Genomic DNA, 21,155 nt, shown 5'->3' on the forward strand with positions numbered 1-21,155 from the left:
TATAAGAGAATGATGGGGGCAGCGTTGGTGAAGCTAGCCAGGGTGAAAGTGGGGTGGCATTTACTCCGGATATGACCAACTTCTGCGTGGGGCAGTAAAATGGGACGTGTTTGGCACAGACGATCCAAAGCGCGTGGAAATGGGAAGGTCAGGGATCGACACCGAGGATTGCCGAGCAGATTAGAGAGCCGGAGGAGGGGCATGGGAGGGACGCCGGCGGGCGCTGCTGGGCTTGCAATAAAAGGCAGCCTCGCCTGCCCAGAGCCGGCACGGAGCGATCCCGGTGGCAACAGAGAGAAAGCGCTCCAGTGCTGGCGGGATGGAGATGTACAGCAAGGCAGAGACCCTGGAGCTGCGGAGGAGGCACATCGGGTGAGCTCGAGAAGAACGAAGGGCGGCTCTGGGGAGGCAGAGCAAAGAGGGAAGGGGAATGATAGCCCCCCTGTAGTCCCAGAAAAGCTCCCCAACTTCCACCCACGTCGCCCGCGCACAGTGTGCGTTCGCATCCTCCCCCCTCCCCCCCGCGCATTTGTTCTTCCAGCAAGGTAAAAGACCCTGGCGGAGTAAGGCTACCTGGCAGTCATTTGGCAATCCCATTAACTAAGCCGGAGCCCAGCCCAGGAGCTCTCTGGAGGGGATTGTTAGTGCGTTGCAGAAGGCAGCTGGTGTGGATGCCTTGATGGTGGGGACTTGATCCATCTTTGCCAGATCAAACTCTGGACCAAGCCGAAAAAGCGGGATCAACCAGCCAAAATCCTCTCTCCCTCCCTCCCTTTTGAGTGGGGTTTCTTTCGAACAGTATGTTTTCTGAAATAAAAGGTGGATATCGTATGGGAGGGGTGTCCCTACATTAATGGATAGGGAAGCCCCCGGAACAGAATTACAGCTGTACATTTTTGTGCCTTTGTTTGTGCCATGTATCCCCTCCCCCCCCAAATAATCAGAACTGTAATTTTCCTTTTTTAAAAATCCAAATTCCTATACACTAATATTATAGCCCTGAATTGTCACATTTTTTGAGAGTCCATGTTTGATCCTTTGAACTATCACAATTTTTTCTTTTTCATAATTAGAAAGATGTGTGTGTAAATGTTTACACACTCTTATCTGGGTCATGATCCAAAGTTAAGTGGTTTAAAAGCTTATCAAATTCAATGGGAAAGTTAATCACATGCTTAGATCTCTCCTGTTGAATTCCCTAGGTGTGCAGCCTGTTGGAAGTTCTAATGAACTGTTGGAAGTTCTATGCTGTACACCGCCCTGGGAGCTTATTGCTATAGGGCGGTCTAAAAATGTAATAAAATAAATAAAAATAAATAATGAGTTCAGTGGGACTTACAGTGCAATTTTGTGCATTTTTGTTAACTTTGAGATTCCCAGTTTGTATAGAATTGGAGTCTTTAGAAATGCTTAACTTTGAGTGGATCATACTTTTACTTATATCTTTTTGTAAAACACACACTTTAAAAAAAACTATTTTTAGCACTTCCTGGGAGGGCTTATTTTATTATTTTCACAATACAGCTTTCTAAAAAACAAGTTCTAAAAAAACTTTCTTAGAAACAAGAACAAAAAGAAATTCATGCATGCCCTCCTCTCCCACTTTGCCTTGCAATCTGCTGAAACCCTGCTGATAATAATATTCACTTCTCTGGGATGTGATACTGTAGGTTAAGACACACAAAGGCTCATCTGGCAACCGTAAAACCATACGTTGCCTCTGTGCATAGGACATCTGTGCCCTTACCTAACCTCTGTATAAATAGTCAGATTAACAGCCAGGAAGGTAGATCAGAGTTTGACCTTCCAAATGAAACTTGGACAAAGCTAGTGTTAGACTCCAGTGTCACTCTCGGCATGTAAGATTGTGTAACCAGTTGATACACTGTACTCGCAGTCCTTGCATAACCAAATGAATCCTGGGTGTTCTGCAAAGCCAAGCCTGGAATTCTGCCCTCCAGAGAGGAGAAAAGTTCTGTACAAACTCTGAGAGTTGCTGTCTATCCTGGATTATTATTTCATCCTTAATATAATCATAAGCTATTATGGCTCCATTGGCATATAGTGGAGCTGAGAACCAGCTAAAAATACAGATGTAAATCCCAAACACAAAAGGTCAGGGCTCAAATTATTGGGGTTGGCTTTATCCTAAAAAATTCCATAACAAAACATGGGAAATGACCCAGTCCAGGTTGCATTGTCATCTTCCCTTCCCATGCAAAGTGGTAGTGCATGGAAACCTCCACCCCTGCCACTGTTAAGCTCCCCTCTGTTAACAGCCCTCCTGTGCAGAGATCTGTCCCATGAAACCAGCGGTGTGCACCCAATGGTACACGTAAGAGAGAGTTTGGATTGAGCCCTTTTCGTGAAGTGTTTGATGCTTTCTTGATATTAAGCGTTCCCAATCTTTGCTTATTGTGGTGAGGGAATGGAACTATGCATGTGCTCAGAAGAACTCCTCTGATATTTGGGAGGGATGTTCTAGAGTTGAGCAATGTGTCAGATTTAAGATCTTGTTCTAGGGAAAGAGATACCATTTTTCCTGAGGACAAGTCCAGCACTTTATATTACAGAGCCAAAGAAGGTGTCAGGTAATGATCTAGAAAGGGCTGATTAACACATGGAAAACATTACTCAGTGTCTTGCCATTTGATGACCTTGCAGCTGAATGTGTGAATTACCTCAGTTAATATGTATCATTGGATGTGATATCTGGAGATACAAAATAATTCTAGTGTTTTCATCTATGATGGGTGTTCTACGAAGCCAAACATATTTACACTTGGGGAGACATAATCTATTATTTTCTCTCTATGGTTGGAGTCTCCCTGTGCATGAGGACTCCTGATTGACAGTAATGAGTTTGCTGCATTTCTGTGTTTTGCATGGGTAGGCAATGGTCTGGAGATGGGGCTATTTAATAGACCCATGCTAAAACAATGTGATTTCATACTTTCCAGGCCATCGTGCAAAGTTTTCTTTTCTAAGGACCCCATTAAGATTGTGCATGCCCACGGGCAGTATATGTTTGATGAGAATGGTGAAAAATACTTGGACTGCATTAACAACGTAGCACATGGTAAGAACTATGGTTCAAGATACTTTTTAGAGCTTTTATTTAAATTAAGTGTTAGATTTGGGGTGCATTTTCAAATTCTCTCACTTGGACCCAGTGACTTTTGTTTTCTTGGTCTAGTTGGACACAGCCATCCAGATGTGGTCAAGGCTGCAGTAAAACAGATGGAGTTACTAAACACCAATTCTCGATTCCTGCATGACAATCTAGTCCAGTATGCCAAGCATCTCACAGCTACCCTCCCTGAACAGCTCTCTGTTTGCTACTTTGTGAACTCTGGGTATGTGGCTGAAGGACTTTTCTATTGCTATTATCTTTTGAACGCTTATATATATTCAGTTCTCCACTTTTAACATTTGGAAGATGAAGAAAGGGCAGGGTTAACAAATCTAGGACTTTTGAAGGTTGTGCCCAGCTTGTCAGGTTTTCAGCTGAAGCAAAAATGTGGAAAAGGTGGCACAATATTTATTTCTTACATTTATATCCCACCTGCCCTCCAATGAGCTCAAGGCAACATACATGGTTCCCCCACTCAACCCTGTGAAGTAGGCTGAAAAATAGTAAATGGCCTAAAGTCATCCAGTGAGCTTCATGGATGATTTGAACCTGGGTCTCTCTACTCCTAGTCTGATACTTTTACTACTACATTACACTGGTTTATACCTTGATTTGTCACTCTTTGCACTTCACTTACAACTCTTTCATTGCTGAAAACCTCCTAAGCACCTTCTGATATTTGTACCTTTAGCAAATAATTGTCCTTCAAATGAAAACTCTGCAAAAGCAGGTGTCTGCACATGTATCAGTTTTACTAAATAATAATAAAAAAGCTCACTACAAGGGAAAAAAATGGATTGCATTTGAAAGTTTATCCCAATATGGAAGCAACAAAGTTGTGCAATTGGGAACTGTGTGTCTGCTACTCCCATGCCTCTCCGGATCAGGCCAATGGATACGATCAACCAGCTTCAATGTTTTCATTGAGTTCTCTGCCCATGGAGGACTCCCATTTGTTTCAAGGAAAGTTTTATGTAAACAGTGGGCCATATCTCTTCACATGATCACAACAAGAGGGCACCGGATCATGCCCAGAACCCTAATTATCCCTTCATTTTCCTTGGCAGTCCGCAAGGTTAGCAACGTAAACAAAAGCCACAAAGCTCGCTGGGCGACCTTGGGCCAGTCGCTGTCTCTCAGCCTAACCTCCTTCACAGGATTGTTGTGAGGATAAAATGGAGAGAGAAGAACCATGTACACCACTTTGAGTTCCTTGGAGGAAAGATGATGTATACATGTAATAAATAAATACATTGCTTATTTTGTGTACAGAGTTATCATATTCAAGACATGACCAAATGTCCAGAAGTCACATAGGTTTAGATATGATGGCTATTTCTGTGTGTGCGTGTGTGTGAGAGTGAGTGAGTGTATGCAACCATTTGAAGCAACTCGAGAGAAACCTGCCCTCATTCAGCATTTTCCCTTCAAATCCGTTAGCTGTGCTATTAATCATTTATGGAGATGAGCTTTAGCCATTTCAGTTACTTTATTTTAATTTCTGCTTATGTAGCAATCCTGTTAAAATAAAAGTGATTTCATTGCCTTCTAATCTTCTCTTGTAGATCTGAAGCAAATGACCTTGCTTTGCGCCTAGCTCGGCAGTATAGTGGCCACCAAGATGTGATAACACTTGACCAGTAAGTATGCAGAACATATGGGTGAGATCAGCTCCTTGCAACATGGAGCAGATGGATAATGGATAATACGCTTCTATAATGGCTGTTTATTCTATAGTCAAGCAGCCATAACCTGATCCACTTCTTGTTCCCTTCAGTTGTTTCTTGTTCCCTTCAGTTGTGGTCACTGATTTATCCCTGCATTGCTATCTGCACAAAAAAGGAATCCCCTGTGCATGTAGGAGATGTAGGGGCATTCACATAGATGTGATGATAATATATATCTGTTAATTCCATCAAAGCTTCTTCCGTTTAATTGCAAAACCTCTATTTTGACTCAGCCATTTCTGTGAATTATGGAGAGAGGGGTTGTATTTGCGTAATTGTTTGCCATGGGGAGGGAGCACAGTCTATTAATTTCTGCTAATTGTATAATATGAATTATGAATTAATTATGAAAACTGAACTACTATTCCTGTCTTTCCCAACCTGGTGCCTTCCAGATATTATGGACTACAACTCCCATCAGCCACAGCCAGCATGACTTGGTTCTTGATTAGTTTATGTGCAAAGCATGTGCAAAACTGATCTGTAATAGTTCAGTAGAAGCTGACCCAATGAAGATTTCAGATTCTGGAGAGTCACTTTGTATCCATCTTCCATTGCAGTGCTTATCATGGCCATGTTAGCTCCCTGATTGACATCAGTCCATATAAATTTAATCAGCTGGGGAAAGAGGGCAAAAAAGAATTTGTACATGTGGTAAGTATTTATTATGCTGGATTTTTATTTACCATTGTCTCTCTAAATAAATGCCCTTAGTGTATTTATTTTAACTACAGATACAAGTTAAATAAGCACACAGCAATGCAAACTAAAGCACACAGCAATACTTCCACAAAAGCCAGTAGATTTTGCTTGTCTTAATAAAGGGTTTTTGTCATTTTGTCCTAGTATGGATTTTGGAATTTTTCCTATGGGCCAACATAGCTATCTCCACTTATTTTGCTATTGTGCTCTTATTTCTAGGTACATTACAGTATACCCTTAGCTAGCATCTTTGCTGAGCTGAAATCAAGGCAGCCCAATTTGTAGCACAAAGAAAGATGTTTGGCATCCATTGATATAACATTCTTTAGCCAGTGCACAGTTCTGAATAAGAGGTATTGATCTGGGTAGCATGGTCATTTACATATCGCCAAAAAAAAGGGTACACCTTTGTATACAATTTGTGTGCCAACTGTTGGGAGGGGGGATGGTTCATGGAGAACTTTAAGGCCTCTACTTGCCCTTCTTATAGTTCTTTGTCTTTAAACCAGATAGCTCTTCAAACCCAGGGCTGTTTTCTGTAAAGTTAAGACACATGACTACTGTAAACCTGGACCTCTTCCAAGTTGGCCCAAATCCATCCCAATCACTGTTTCTTAGCCATCCTGGAGTGATTCCAGGTCTGCCACTGCTGTACAATACAGTAGTGACATGCTACACTAATTGTGAAAAGATTGCATTTGGATGCAATTTTCAGATAACTGATTCTCCTGGTTAAAAAAGAAAATCTATCTATGTGTACTGATGGATCCTGTAAAAGCTTGCTATTTGAGTAGCATATTTTTCTTACTTAATTGCATAAAGGTGGTAAAGAAGCTGATGTGCTAAGTTAAAAAAAAATCCAACTAAAAAGCCATAGCACGAACCTGGGACACTAGGTACTTCTTACAGGATGAACTGTATATAGATAGATATTTTTTGTAAGGGAAAGCTCCTGTTCGTGCATACCAACACCTTTCAGACTGATGGGAAAACCACGATTTGTTAATATTGAGTTATCTGTACCCAAGAATAATGCATCTCTTAAGAAGCTGCTCTTTGTAACTGTATCTCTCTTGAGGTGTTCAGCATTAGCAGGTAACAGGATCTGGAAATCAGAAGCATCCTGCCTCCTAGATGTCAATAACCCGACCCCTCCTTCAATGCTCAGTCTGCATCAGCTTAAAGGGGCCCCGGCACACATACATCCATTTGTACTCAGGGTCCCTAACACCCAGCTATGCATTAGCTGGCGGGGGCATGACTGACACAGGAAGCCAGGCTAGCTCTCAGGAGAGCCCCTTCATGTGCTCAGACTGAATGACTGAAGAGGGCTTCATATTAAGAGGCAGAATGCATCAGATTTCCAGATCCTGGAAACCCACAACAGAAGACTGCTCTGATCATCATGAGCTTTCCACGCATCTAATGGGGCATTGCTGGAATTATGAGCTCAAATTAGGAATTGTTGGGAACAGATATTGGGCCTGATATGAACCAGTGTATGTTATTATGGCCTGAGTTCTTTGTCACTTCTCCCCTGTGTCCCACTTCCCAGAAAACTAGGGATACATTTTTGCCTGGGAACCTATCAGAAACACATCCATTCCATAACATGGGTTCTTCCCTTGCCTCAGATGCATAGTTTATTTTAATTAACTTGCTGTGGGAGGATTGAAAAAAGAAAGAGCAGTATCCAACACTGCAGCTTCGCTGGTGCAAAGGACTTCCATGCACCCAGTGGAGCTGCCTCTCCCTTACCTGTCCTTTCCAGCCCCCACCCTGGGCATGACCTCCAGGGAAAGGTTGGGGGACCCTCTGGAGCAGATTTTGGAGAACCACGGAGAGAGAAGAAGAAATGGATGACCTGTTGTGCCCGTGGGACTAAGTATGCAGATCACTGAATACAACCCAAAGTCAATATGTTTTATATGAATTTATCCCATGGCATACACCAGATAGGTTTTCAGCTTTGTTTCCGCTGGAGGCAGAGCCAGGAACAGTGCAATTAAAAATGAACTTTTCAAAGGTTCTAAATCCTCCTGTCTTACTTTTTAGGCTCCTTCGCCAGATACCTACAGAGGAAAATACAGAGAGGACCATCTGGACCCAGCAAGCGCTTATGCTGATGATGTGAAAAAGATTATCGAAGAGGCTCAGAGGAAGGGCCGCAAGGTATGTTAACAGTCGAAAAAAGGTGAAAGTCTGCACAGATTTTGTCCTGAAAATGCCGTTAGGTGAACTCGACTGCTTTATACAGTTGAAATTTCTTTCATTTTTATTGGATTCCTGGATTTTAAGGTGATTTCTCCTCCACCCCACCTTAATTCACATTCAAACCTCTGATAAACAAATAATATGTAAGGATCAAAAGAAGAAGAAAAAGGGTTAAATAAATCTAAACCTCCATTTCATAACTCTGATATCAGGGTTTAATCATAAAAAGCTATTTTTGCTGCTGTCTATCAGCACATAAAATTCCTATTGACATTCATGGGGATTATACTGTGTATAGCAGCCTTTCCCAACCAGTGTGCCTCCAGATATTGTTGGACCACAACTCCCATCAGCCTCAGCCAGCATTGCCAATGATTAGGAAAGATGGGAATTGTGGTCCAACAACATCTGGAGGCACACTGGTTGGGAAAGGCTGGTGTATAGCAACAGTTAAAGGGACAGGACTGTACAATACTTATAATGCACAGCAATATACAACCTCTGTTCCCAATTAAAGCCCCTACCCAGTTTGAGCCCTCAGGCATTATTTTGAATGCCTGTAGAGGGCTTATGTTTTTACTGGTTCCAACATAAAGTTCTAAAAACTAGCCAGCATAAGAAAAATATAGAGAAAGTCCAGAGTCTTCTCAGAATTTCTCATAGTACTCTTCCAATGCAAAGCAAACTTATAGAAAATCCATATGCTCCTCTGGAGTGTTGCACTTGGATCCAGAAACATGAATTTAAATTCCAGTTTACCTCAAGTTTTTCTCATGCCTACAATGCAGAGCTCTACAACCACTACAAACGTAACGTTAAAGAAGATAAACAGGAGCAACAAAGTGTAAGCGCTTAACAAAAAAGTTAAGAGAAGGCAAAAAGAAGACTTGAAACATGTCATGTTTCTGGGCAAGCTAGGGCTATACTTCAGATGTAGACCAGATGCTTTGCATAGAAGAAGTCCCAGGTTCAAGTCCAGCATCTCCAGGTAGGGCCAGAAAAGTCCCCTGCCTGAAATCCTGGAGAGATGCTGCCAATCAGTGTAGACAATTCTGGGCTAGATGGACGAATGGTCTGAGTTTGTATTATTATTATTATTATCATCATCATCATCATCATCATCACCACCATTTATTACCCCCCCCCTTCACCCAAGGGTCCCAGGGCAAGTTACAACAATTTTAAAATATTACACTAAAACAATTTAAAAACAAACTAAAGTCCCAAAATAGGGTGGGTCCTAAAAATACATGTCTCAGGTGTCAAAGGCTAGGATAAAGAGGTATGTCTCCAGCATTGGCCTAAAACTGTGCAGCGAAGTTGCCAGATGCATCTCGGTGGGGAGTTCCACATCTTAGGGGCCACCACAGAGAATGCCTTCTCCCACTCACCCCCTGAACTTCTGAGGATGGCCGAACTACCGAAAGGACCCTCTTTGCTGATCTCAACACCCAAGAGGGTCTGTAGGGAAGGAGGTAGTCTTTCAGATGTTTGGGACCTAAGTTGCTTAGACCTTTAAACACTAGTGTGGGTACCTTGAATTGGGCCTGGAAATTAACTGGCAACCAGTGCAGCTGTTTTAAAAAAGGGGTTATGAGATCTAAAGGGAAGCCCCGCCAGTAATCTGGCTGCTGCATTTTGGACCAGTTGAAGTTTCCAAGTCATCTTCAAGGGCACCCCACGTATTGCAATAATCCAATCTGGAAGTTACCAGAGTATGGAATACTGTGGCCAAGTCTTCTCTGTTCAAAAGTGGCTAAAACTGGCAAACCAGCAGGAGCTGGGAAAAGGCACTCCTAGCCACTGAGGCCACCTGACCTTCCGGTGACAATGCTGGATCCAGGAGTACCCCCAAGCTGTGGATCCTCCTTCCAGGAGAGTGCAACCCCATCCAGAACAGGCCATCTCCCCACCTCCCAGTTTCCTATGTTTCTAAGAAAGTTGAGACAAACTACAAAGTGGTTTTAGATAGTATAAAGACAGACCAACAAGAAAGGAATCAGAATAATGAAGCCTTCTCTTACATTAGAAGAACTTTCAGATCTTTACACTTGATGATGATGATGAAAAATAATAATAATTGATGATAAGATTTATTGAGGGTTGCCATTCTACAAGACAAACAATTAGTCAAGATGACTGTTAAAAATAGACAAAACAGCAAAATAAGCTGAAGATTTAAAACATAGTATCCCAATAAGAGTAATAATATAGAGACTTGCTGACTTTTTTTGGCATGGAGAGGAGGGAGAGATTTATATAACTCTCATGGATGTTCATCATTATTTATTATATTTATTAGTTGCTTTTTTTCAGAAAGGTGAACTCAAAGTGACTTGCAAAAACAAACATCAAAAACTAGTATAAAAACCATCCAAAATGCTCACCAGTAATGATTGGAGCCACTGTTTCTCCTCCTATTTCCCCATAGCCATATAATCACCTTAGAGTCCAATGGAGCTGACCACCTGTCTTTAATTCCTTATTGAGATTTTAAAAAGAAACTAACGGATAGTTTCTATTTTTTCCCCTTTGTCTGTTTCTCCCCACCCCTCGCATTATCTTCTTCATAGGTTTTGGTGCCGTAGACCTGTGCCAGGAGCAGTTGATAAAGTTTCACAGACTATGGGGAGCCTCCTACTGTCTGGCTGTAGTATACTTCTTCGAATATAGTGTCCGCTTCTTTACACGTTACCGCTCGACCTTCTTTCCAGGAAGACTGCACTGCTCAGCTTGCATGGACACCATTGATGCTCAGGGAGGGTTGTGCAAAGAGCATGGGAGGCAGTCAGTTAAATAGCAGATTTGGGCTGACTCTCTATGCAAACTTTGGGGAGAACAAAGGCATAATGCTGAATGAAGAAAATGTAAGCTTCCTGTTCCGGTCTATCTGATCTGCTGATAATGATTTCTGATCCAAAATAATCTTTTGTTTTGTTTTCATTCCTAGCAACTGGAATCACTTCAGCTGTAGGCTTTTTCTTCTGTCAAGTGCCTCATCCTGATGTACTCTCTGCATAAGTTCTTTTCTGAAGCAGGGGTGCCCAAAATTTTGATCTTTATAAACATCAAGCTGTTTGTTTATTTACCATTTTAACTACAGAAAGGGGATGAAATCAGGCATCACAGAATGCCATGAAGCTGATACGAAGTCTATAAAATGCTTTTAAACTACTGAAATATGGACAATCGGTAATAACAAAAAACTCATCAGGACAATGAACCTTAGCACCCATCAGGCAACCTGGAATTCTCCAAGTGTATGCTGACTAAAATGGGCACTTAACATATAGATGTGCACTGTAAATCGAACACTTTTTGAGCACTGGGTCAATAATTGACTTTGTGCTGATAGCAGTAAGAATTATACTGGGCACTTGCCCTGGCATTGAAAAATTGGGCACCTCTGCCATTTTTGTTGTTGTTGCTCGTAGCTGTTCAGAATGCAACACAGCTACCGAAACCATTTATTCATTTTATCTCACCCTGTTTTTGTAGGGTCCATGCCTATAACTGTTGTGTCATTTGCAAAAGGGTAAGCAGAGGAACACTCTTCTTATCACATCTTCTCTTACCTAGATTGCTGCCTTTATTGCTGAGTCCATGCAGAGTTGCGGAGGCCAAGTAATTCCACCTGCAGGCTATTTCCAGAAAGTGGCCGAGTATGTATGGCTCTTGGAATGGGTTACTTAATCAACATTAGGCAAAGGTGCAGTCTAAAGCAGGGGTGGGGAACCTTTGATTCTCCAGATGCTGTTGAACTCCAGCTCCCATCAGCCCCAGCAAGCAGAGCCAGTGGTCAAGGATGGTGGGAGTCATAGTTCAGCAACATCTGGTTGGCCACAGGTTCCCCACCCCTGGTCTAAATGTACAGGTCCATTCTACTTATTTGGTTTTTTTTTTGTTGGGTTAATCTTAGTTCATTTAAGCTGTTCCTTAAAAACAGTTAAGAGAACTTATTTTATGGCCAGCAACTTGGATGGCTTCAAAAGGGGATTAGACACATTAGCGGAGGATAAGGCTATCAGTGATGACTAGCCACAATGGATGTGAGGTAATATGTCCCTGAATACCAATTGCTGGGAATCACAAATTGGGAGAGCGCTGTTGCAGTCTGGGTTTCCCAAGGTATCTGGCTGGCCAGGATGCTGGACTCGATGGGCCTTTGGCTGGATCCAGTAGGGCATTCTTATTAGTTATCTCATATATGTCCAATTGGCAATGAACAGAATTCTTCTCATTGCACAGTAGCTCTGAACTGATCTGTGCAATCAGAAAAATCATATAGTACAGCCTTCCTAGCACTTGAGAATGCAGGAGGGGCATCACATCTTTGAATGTTTCTGCTGTTACATAAATAAATAAAAGTCCTGCATGTGGAAAACTATCAGGTTGGGGAGAAGGCTTTGTTGGTACCTGGGACTCCCTTCTGTATTCTGGGGAAAAAAACACATTCCTATGAGGGCTACATCACATGATTTTTCCAAGCTTTTGTTTCTTAAAAAAAGTTACCTTTCTGTACTTGAAGTGTAGAATTCAGCTTGACAAAATAAGTTACAATGCAAAAAGTAATAACACAATCATAAACATTTTCATAATTGCATGATTGGCCATTTGATGGCTGAAAGTGAACAAGCCTTGTGTACTTTGTTTGTTTGTTACATTTATACCCCACCTTTCTTTCACCATGGAACCCAAGGCAGCATACATTTGGTTCCCAGGAGACCCAGACCTGCCGAAGCTATTCAGCAAGGTGGTGGTCTCGTGTGCCTTCAGACCATAGCCTGGGACACTACTTTATGTGTTGGATCTCATCATCCAATATTACAAGACCACACAGATCCTTCTGTGACCTGATATACTCAGGTCAGCTGAATCTATCTTTGGATCATGCTGTAATGAACACATGGCCTGATAGGTATTCTTCTGAATTCTCAGCTGTAAAAGTCAACTGCTATGGGTATATGTTTTTATAGTTTTTCAGTTAGTTTGTTGCTATTCTCTGCTGTTTTTAATCTGGGTTTTTTTGGGGGGGGTCTTCATGTAAATGCTCTTGTTTTGGGTAAGGAGACTGTACTTCAATGAGGCATTGACCCTATCCTTTATAAGATTGTGAGCCATCTGGTCTGTTCCCCTTTTATTTTCAGATCTGTCCATAACGCAGGTGGCGTTTTCATAGCTGATGAAGTCCAGGTTGGTTTTGGTCGAGTTGGGAAACATTTTTGGGGATTCCAACTGCAAGGTGAAGACTTTGTGCCTGACATTGTCACTATGGGAAAGCCAATTGGCAATGGCCATCCAATGTCTTGTGTAGTTACAACAAGAGAGATTGCAGAAGCTTTTGGTGCCTCTGGATTGGAGTACTTCAATACAGTGAGTTTCTTTTCTAAGATTATAATCTATAGTTGCAGATTATTCCTCAGGGCTTGTTCACCCATGCATAAAGGTCATTCAGTGACTTGAATGCAGAATTCAGTGCTCTGCCAATTCATCAGGCACCTTTTACTGTGATTTTTTAAATGCCTGCTGAAAACTTCTCTATGTCACTAGGCTTATGCAGGCAATTGAGAGAATATCTTTCTACAATAGTTAATTGATTTCTGGTTTTAAATTATTCTGTTTTATATATGTTATAAACCGCTTTGGTGTTTTTTAAAAAAAAACACACAAATAAACAGTGGTATATAAATATTTTTAATTTATTTATAAAACTGCTTTGTGAAGTCTGCCTGATCAGCACCTTGGACAGCTCCTTGAAAGTTCAGACTAAAACCTGGAGTGGTTTCACTGCCCCACTGACAGTGGAGCCACCAGTCTCCATTGCATATGTTGAATTATCAATTGGTGTACACATGTGTCAGCTGCCTCTGATACAGGATAGATGCTCAGCCTGAGTTTCTTAACTCCCAGATGAGAATTTGATTGAAAGTATACAGTTTTATCAAGCAAATAACATTGAGCACATGGTCTCTTCTGTGTGTGCATGTGACAGCAGAGTATGGAACTTCCTGGGTTTTTTTCTTAAAAAGCGAAGTAGGAGCCTAAGTTATATCAATCCTATCTACAGGCTTCAATCCATGCACAACAGCAAGAAAACAATGCAAACCTAGTGATGTGTACATTTTTTTCAGACTTTGCAATAAAATTAATGGAAGCTGTAAAGCAGCCATGATTGTGATCAAAAATAAAATTGACTCACTGTACTGCTATATTAAGGGCAACTTAAAAAGATGGAAGGAAATTTGCATCCAATTGCCTGAGAAAATAATCAAATGCTAAGACCTGTCTCGCTCAAAACATTCATCAAAGCCTCTGTTTTTTTCACCCATTCTTGCTCTCAGTTTGGTGGCAACCCAGTGTCCTGTGCAATTGGTCTGGCTGTTTTGGATGTTATAGAAAAGGAAGATCTCCAAGGGAATGCCACACGTGTTGGAAACTATCTCACTGGACTACTGAAGGAACAAAAAGAAAAACATCCACTGGTGGGAGATGTCAGGTAAGCACAGCTGGATGAAGAAAAAAGTGTTTAGATAATGCCCTGATCCAGAATAATGAATTGCAGGAGTGGTTAACTTTTTTCAGCCCAAGGGCCACATTGCCTTTGGAGGACCTGTCTGGGGTCCACATGCCAGTGGAGGGTGTGACAAAAAGTGGATGTGGCCACCCCACACTCACACAAGCATGGCACAAATCAACAGAGGAGTGGGGTTGTTGATCTGAAGAGTGGAGAAGGCATGATTTTCCTCCCATCATGGCACTGAACTGGGCAGAGCGGTTTAAACATTACCCACCACCACCACTGAGAACCACTGAAGAGCAGAAAGGAAAGAGTGATACAATCTGGTAATGTCTGAGGGCTCAGGAAACAGAGCAGATAGGAACGCTCCTCTTTTTGTTTCCTGAGTGCTCCAATCTGCTTGTTTCTTCTGGAAGCTTAGCTGAAAGGTAATATATATGTGTTTTGAACAGGAGCTCTACTATGCTGCATTATAAACTATTTGGACTATTATAAAATTGTTGGAGCCAAACTGTTTGGGTATGTTCCACCTCCACTGTTAGAAGCAGTATGTTTCCGAATACCACTTGCTGGAAACTGCGGGAGAAGGGAGTGCTCTTGTGCTCAGGTGCTGCTTGTGGGCTTCCTATAGGCATTTAGTTGGCCACTGTAAGAACAGGATGCTGGACTAGATGGACTATTGGGCTGATCCAGCAGGCTCTTCTTATGTTCTTATGAACAGTGAGCCTTATGTACAACATTAAAGTTTGCTTGCTGAACTTCTGATTCTCTCTCCCTACCTTCCCTTTCTTATATTTTAGAGGTGTTGGTTTGTTTATTGGAGTGGATCTTGTGAAGGATCGACAAAAGAGAGCTCCTGCCACTGCTGAGGCCCAGCATATCATCTACAAGTAAATATCTTGGGTTCCTCAAGTTAGTTATTCCTTTCATCAGTTAAGCTTTACAACTTCCAAGCTGGACATATCCAAATGTAAGAACTTAAATTTGTAGGCAAGTTTAGGTTGAGTAACTGAAGATGCCCCCACATTTCACCCAAACTCATAAAATACAGTTTCAAAGCAGTAGACTGCAGTATAATGTGCCTCTCTGCACCTTAGTGTTTGCATTCAAAAGTAAATTTGTTTCCTTCTAATCAGGCTGAAAGAACAGAGGATTCTTCTGAGTGCAGATGGGCCTTATAGAAACATCCTGAAATTTAAGCCACCCATGTGCTTCACTATGGAAGATGCAAAGTTTGTAGTTGATAAGATTGATGAGCTCCTCACAGGTAAGCATTCTTCCTGGACTGCAAGCCATGCCTACTTGTTCATTTACAAAGCTGGTCTCTATTTTTGTCCATTGGTGATAGAATTGATAGAGGCAGTTCGAGTGTGGTCAGAGAACTGGGGGAGGAGTGAGGTAGGATTCTCAGTGTATTGGCACATTAAAAGATCTAGGGAGGACCTGACAACTCCAGATGACAGGAACAAATGAGTGGGTGGCTAGCACTATTATGGCCAGGTTGTGACCCTTTACTCTGTCTGATCATTGTTGGACATTAGACTATCTAGACTGCATTATTCAGCAAGGCTGCTTTCAGCTCCCAGGTAAGCTCATCATGTCACTATGGTTAATTACTGATAGGTTTTTTGTTGTTGAAATGTGTATTGGAAGGTAATTCTAAAAGAATTAATCTAGTTAATTTCACTTTTAGTTGCCCACTGTGAGAACAGAGTGCTGGACTAAATGGCCTTTGGCCTGATCCAGCATGGCTATTCTTATATTCTCAGTTCTGCAACTAAATGAGCTAGTACTGAAAATCACATTATCTTTTCTTTACACTTGGTGAACCCATACATGGTGACGGAAAACCTATTTTTCCCTCCTGCTCTAGATTTAGAAGAAGCAACTATAATCAGGACCAGAAATGGACTATCTACAAGTGTACAGACTAAAAGAAAAGTAAGTTTGAAAAATTTGGGAAAAGCAGATTTGAAGGAGTCCCACTGCTTTAATCGGCATAATCCAATGCACATGCACCAGATTGAGCTGCAACAGTTCCATCAAACTTTTTTGAAAAATGACCTTATGAGTTTTTGCCCTTTACTTAATGAATTCTGAAATCTTTGTACTTCCTTTCTTTGTTGCAATATGTTGAGAGTTATACATCAGTAATACATAAAGACAGAAATGACACTGGACTTCAAACAGGCAATGAAGAAACTGCCTTATTTGTTAGACAATATAAAACTTTCTTGGTACCACTTGAAATGTTAAATGCAAGAAGTATCACAGATTGTTAAATGTCTGTAGGAATTCCAGTGAGAAAATTCTAAAACAGTAGGGACGGGGAGGGGCCATACCTGAGTGCTAAAGCATCTGCTTTGCACTCAAGGGGGGCCCAGGTTCAGTTCCTGGAATTTCTAGATAGGTCTGGGAATGTCCCCTATCTGAAATCCTAGAGAGGTGCTGCCAGTCAATATAGACAAAACTGAGCTAAATGGACCAATGGTCTAGTTCAATATACGGCAGATTCCTATGTTCCTATAGGCCAACGAAAGACTTACTTTCTTATCTTCAAAAACTCCACCCTGTGCCTCATGTTTCGGATTTTATCTTAGATTATTCTTTGTCGTGACACCCTGCCCTCTCTCTTTTCAAATTTCAGCTCAAATCTCACTTATTGCATAAAACCATTCACATAGCCCATAGTCTTATTTTATAATTGAAATAATTCCTAAGCTAAGTGCATGTAGCTGCTTTTGCACACATCTTTCTGTTGGTATCCCTGCCTTTGCATCCAACCTCTCTCTGCTGATTTGTTACACTTGCTTTTCCTTTGTCTCATGTGCTCCGCCTCTTTTGATGTCTAAACTTAGATTGTGAGCATCTCAGGATAGGCGCTTGTCTTTCATCTCTTACGTTGCAAAGCATGATATACACTGATAACCCAGAGGCCACAGGTCTGTAAAATAGGAGTAAAATACATGGTTCTGGCAGTTTCCAGGACATCAAGTATCCACTGATCCCAACATCTGTGTATTCAGTCATATTGTGCATTTGTCTTAGATGCCTACCAATGGGAGCTCCCGGCTGGAATGTATCAATGAAAGTATCGGTCACATCAACGGAAGTGCCTGCAGTCAAGAAAATGGATTTTGTGCTGAAAACCATACAGTGCCTTGCAAAAGGATCAGGACGTAAAGCACAAAACATTTTCTGTAAATAAGAGTAATGATGTATGATTGGGTATGTTTAAGGATGAACGGATGTGTGCAATAGTTGGTGATGATATTGGCTGGTTATAATACATGATGAAGTATTCATTTACATATGGTCTGAATTTGGAGTATCATGCTTTGCAGCCATGGTATAAAGCTAGCATAGTCTCCTTGGTTGCAGATACCCAACACAGTTTCGACTGATGCATCTTCCTCTTTTTGAAATTTCAGTGCTCAGTATTGAGATTTTAATAATTTCCCATGTTTTAATGGCTGATTTATTATACTGCAACTTTCTGGTGGGGTAATTCATGTCAATGCTGAAATAAATTAAAATCTTGTCGATCTTACATGCAACCTAACAGAGGACACATGCAACAATCAGGAATGTTCCATGAAATCCTATCAATCGGCTTCTTAACTACCATCCTGTACACACTTACATGAGAATAAGTTCCGCTGAACTCAGTGGAGCTTGCTTCCTGAATAGACTTGTATGCCATTGCACTGTTGGTGGAGGCAGGGACAAATCTAATCCGCCACTCAAAGGGATTTCAGCGCCAATTTACACATCTAATTTCACCCTCCAGCTAGATATACGCACATTACAGTGATGTTTTATATTCAGTGATGATTTTTTTAAATTATTAATTGTACAGTATGACTGAACTTGATTAACTATATTAAGACTGAAAAAGTTAAAGTACTGCTATATTTAGACAATACGCCTTACAGTTCTATGTTTGTTATTCATTTCTTTACTGTTATCAGCGTTCTTTGTGAACTCTGGTAGAATACTAGTTTATTTTCCCTTTACTTGCTGTCCTTGTTTATTCCAAAAAATAAAGCTATTTTTAACCTCCGAGTCCTTGTGTTTTGAAATGAATAGCCAGCAATATTTAATAATTACTCTGTAAGTTACATTCTTCTTAAAGTTGATCTTTAGCCTCATTTACTCTTCTCAAACTAGGCTTAGCTATAAATTAACATGATTAATGCATATGGGTATCACTTTCTTGGGAAGATAAGGAATAGTCCAGACGTTACTCTTGCAGGCGCATATTGTTCTGAGCTTGGAAAAGTTACTTTTTTGAACTACAACTCCCATCAGCCGCAGCCAACATGGCCACTGGATTGGGCTGATGGAAGTTGTAGTTCAAAAAAGTAACTTTTCCAAGCTCTGATATTGCTGTGAGTGCACATAAGCATTTTGAATTATACACAATTATTAGTGAGCAAGCCAAGAAGATTGTTTATTTGGACTGAACCCACATTTGTCCACATCCCAAAGACAGAGTCAGATAAAGGTGGAAAGCTATGGTAAACTTTAGGAAAACTTCAACCAGTTCCTTGTTGTACATTCTCTTCAAAATACTAGGTGTAGTAGTCTCAGATCCACCCTATTGCTCTGTAGTGAGATCTCCACTTTCCAATGCATTATAAAGACATTGTGGGGGCACTATGCTACCTGCCAATGACAGCATGGGGAAAGTATCGTCTTAAAAATAGGGCAGGACCAATGTAAAGGTAACCCTGCAAGTGTGTGAGGCTTACTCAGGAAAATCGACCCAAGCTTCTATTTCTGTTACTGTTCTGTATCACAGACTGCAGACCATAGAGTAGGCTTGCTCAGTTGTTTTATCTTCAGCTGCTCATAGGCAAGAGGTAGCTCCTGCTGGCCAAGCAGGATCAAAGTCAATGAGAAGCAATTAGTGCCAGAGTTGATTTGGAAGAATCTCACTGAGATTAGTCCTGGCCACTTAACTTGTGGGAAGTGGGGAACAATTGCTATTTTTTTGATGTGGCACAAGGAGTAGCTGTTTCCACTTCTAAAACATTAAGCCTAATTGGTGATGCAGTATCCTCCAACTACAATTTGTGTTTCAAAGGTGTGCTTAATTTAGATAATTCATGGGGAAAGTACACAAGCAACAGCATAGTGAAATGTGTTTCATGATTTTCCTCATTAGATTTATAGAGTGCAAGTTAGTGGGGTTCTGAAAGGGGAAAAAAGTTAGTAACAATGCCTGTATCAATCTTGACTGTCATTGTTGATGTGGTCCCCTCCATATGTGAAGCCTAGAACAACGGCCCTTCCCTGTCCTTTTTCGTCCCCTTGAAAAAGAGCATTGGCCATTAGGTGTGGGGAACGAAATGGAGTGCTTGGAATTCTGATGAGGGACCACAGTGGAACATTTTGTTGCAGACTCCAATGATTGCTATTGTTTGTGATCAGTACAGCCATTTCAGTCATGCGAGCTTGAAATTATCAACTTCAGGAAGAAACGTGCCCAGATACAGATCAATTATCTTCAGTAACAACTTCACAGCTTGCCTATGAAATTTCACATCACAGTAAACATATTAGTCTTTAAGCTGCTAAGCCGCCCTGGGCTCCTGCTGGGAGGAAGGGCGGGATAAAGAAAGAAAGAAATACAAGACTTAATTTGTAATTCCACTTCTGTAATATGAACTGTATCCTTACGGCTCCATCAGTATGGTTCTAACTGAATAAATCATTTGAATGTGAGATTAGAGAACAAAGCTGGTATAAAACTAACCCATTCTGTCAGCACAATGAAACTCTGAGTCCTCTTCCTGCACACACCCCACAGCTTCCCCAAATTTGCTCTGGAGGGTTGGGAGAACCCTAGAACAGATTTAGGGGGCTGCAGAGAGAGGAGGTGGGAGTTCTGTTGCACAAGCAGAAATCCTGGCACTGACATAATACATGAGTTGGATATCTGAAGTTTCCTAAGTTGTTGGTTGTTATTGATTATGAGATATAATCAATGTAAACACATCTACACCTTTTTACAGATCAGCTGTATTGCTGATCTATTTTATAGCTTTCTACAGAAAGGAGTTTAAGTTTTTACAATGCTTGCTTGGTTGATTAATGCTAGCAAAGTTACTTGAGAGTGAAATATGTGCTAACAAGGAAGTATTGACTTACAAATGGCATCATAAATTCATTCTACCACATGTCATTATTCTGGATACTCTCTAATTGAGACAAAAATCCTCTTTTCAAGAATAATCATAAAATGAAAAGTTGGGGTTTATGCAGATTGGCCTATTCTGGTATTAAGTATAATGAAAGGAAGGTAAAGCACACCCAGAAGACAAACATTTGTCTGACAAGCTGAACATGTAATGTTTCACAGGCAAAAGCTCATTCAGCAAAGTAAGGCCAATGGTTTTATTCCAGCAAGAAAATGAGAATGTTGCTGCTACATACCAGATAGGGATGGAAAGATCTGTCAATTTCAGTTCTCTTAGTTTCTCATTTTTCCAATATTAAATTCAGTTCTCAACATTTCTGCAGCAATTTATGCTTTTTTAAAAAGAAATTCTCATGAAAATTCTTCAGCATTTTAGTGTGAATTTCTCCCAATAAACACATTTTATGGGGGTTTAAGGTACACATTTTTGCAAGCAATTTCTCATATCCATTTTGTGTGTTATTTTCACTCATATATTCATTTTTATCCACGCTTCTCCCTAACGTATGTATTTTTATAAACATTCGCTGGTGAACTGCATTGCAAAATTAGAATAAGTGCAAATTTGGAAGGTTGGCTGTGTTTCAGCTCCCATATTATTTCAGAAAGTGCAAACTTGATAAATTCAGCTTGAAATGCGAACTGAATTGAATTTCT

The 21,155-nt window shown here is 40.9% G+C and overlaps 1 protein-coding gene across 1 annotated transcript; it reads left to right on the forward strand.

Moving 5' to 3' along the window:
- The first annotated feature begins 248 nt into the window (after positions 1–248).
- On the forward strand, positions 249–18,358 carry ETNPPL (ethanolamine-phosphate phospho-lyase). The gene is made up of 13 exons (XM_061585424.1): positions 249–372; positions 2,961–3,079; positions 3,197–3,356; positions 4,699–4,773; positions 5,421–5,514; positions 7,618–7,734; positions 11,356–11,438; positions 12,924–13,149; positions 14,118–14,272; positions 15,094–15,183; positions 15,430–15,560; positions 16,167–16,234; positions 17,342–18,358. Exons 1-13 carry the CDS (start codon positions 320–322, stop codon positions 17,474–17,476), a joined length of 1,506 nt encoding a protein of 501 aa, XP_061441408.1. The 5' UTR covers positions 249–319; the 3' UTR covers positions 17,477–18,358.
- Positions 18,359–21,155: the final 2,797 nt, after the last annotated feature.

Source organism: Rhineura floridana, chromosome 9 (assembly GCF_030035675.1).
Source record: "Rhineura floridana isolate rRhiFlo1 chromosome 9, rRhiFlo1.hap2, whole genome shotgun sequence".
Classification (NCBI taxonomy): domain Eukaryota; kingdom Metazoa; phylum Chordata; class Lepidosauria; order Squamata; family Rhineuridae; genus Rhineura; species Rhineura floridana.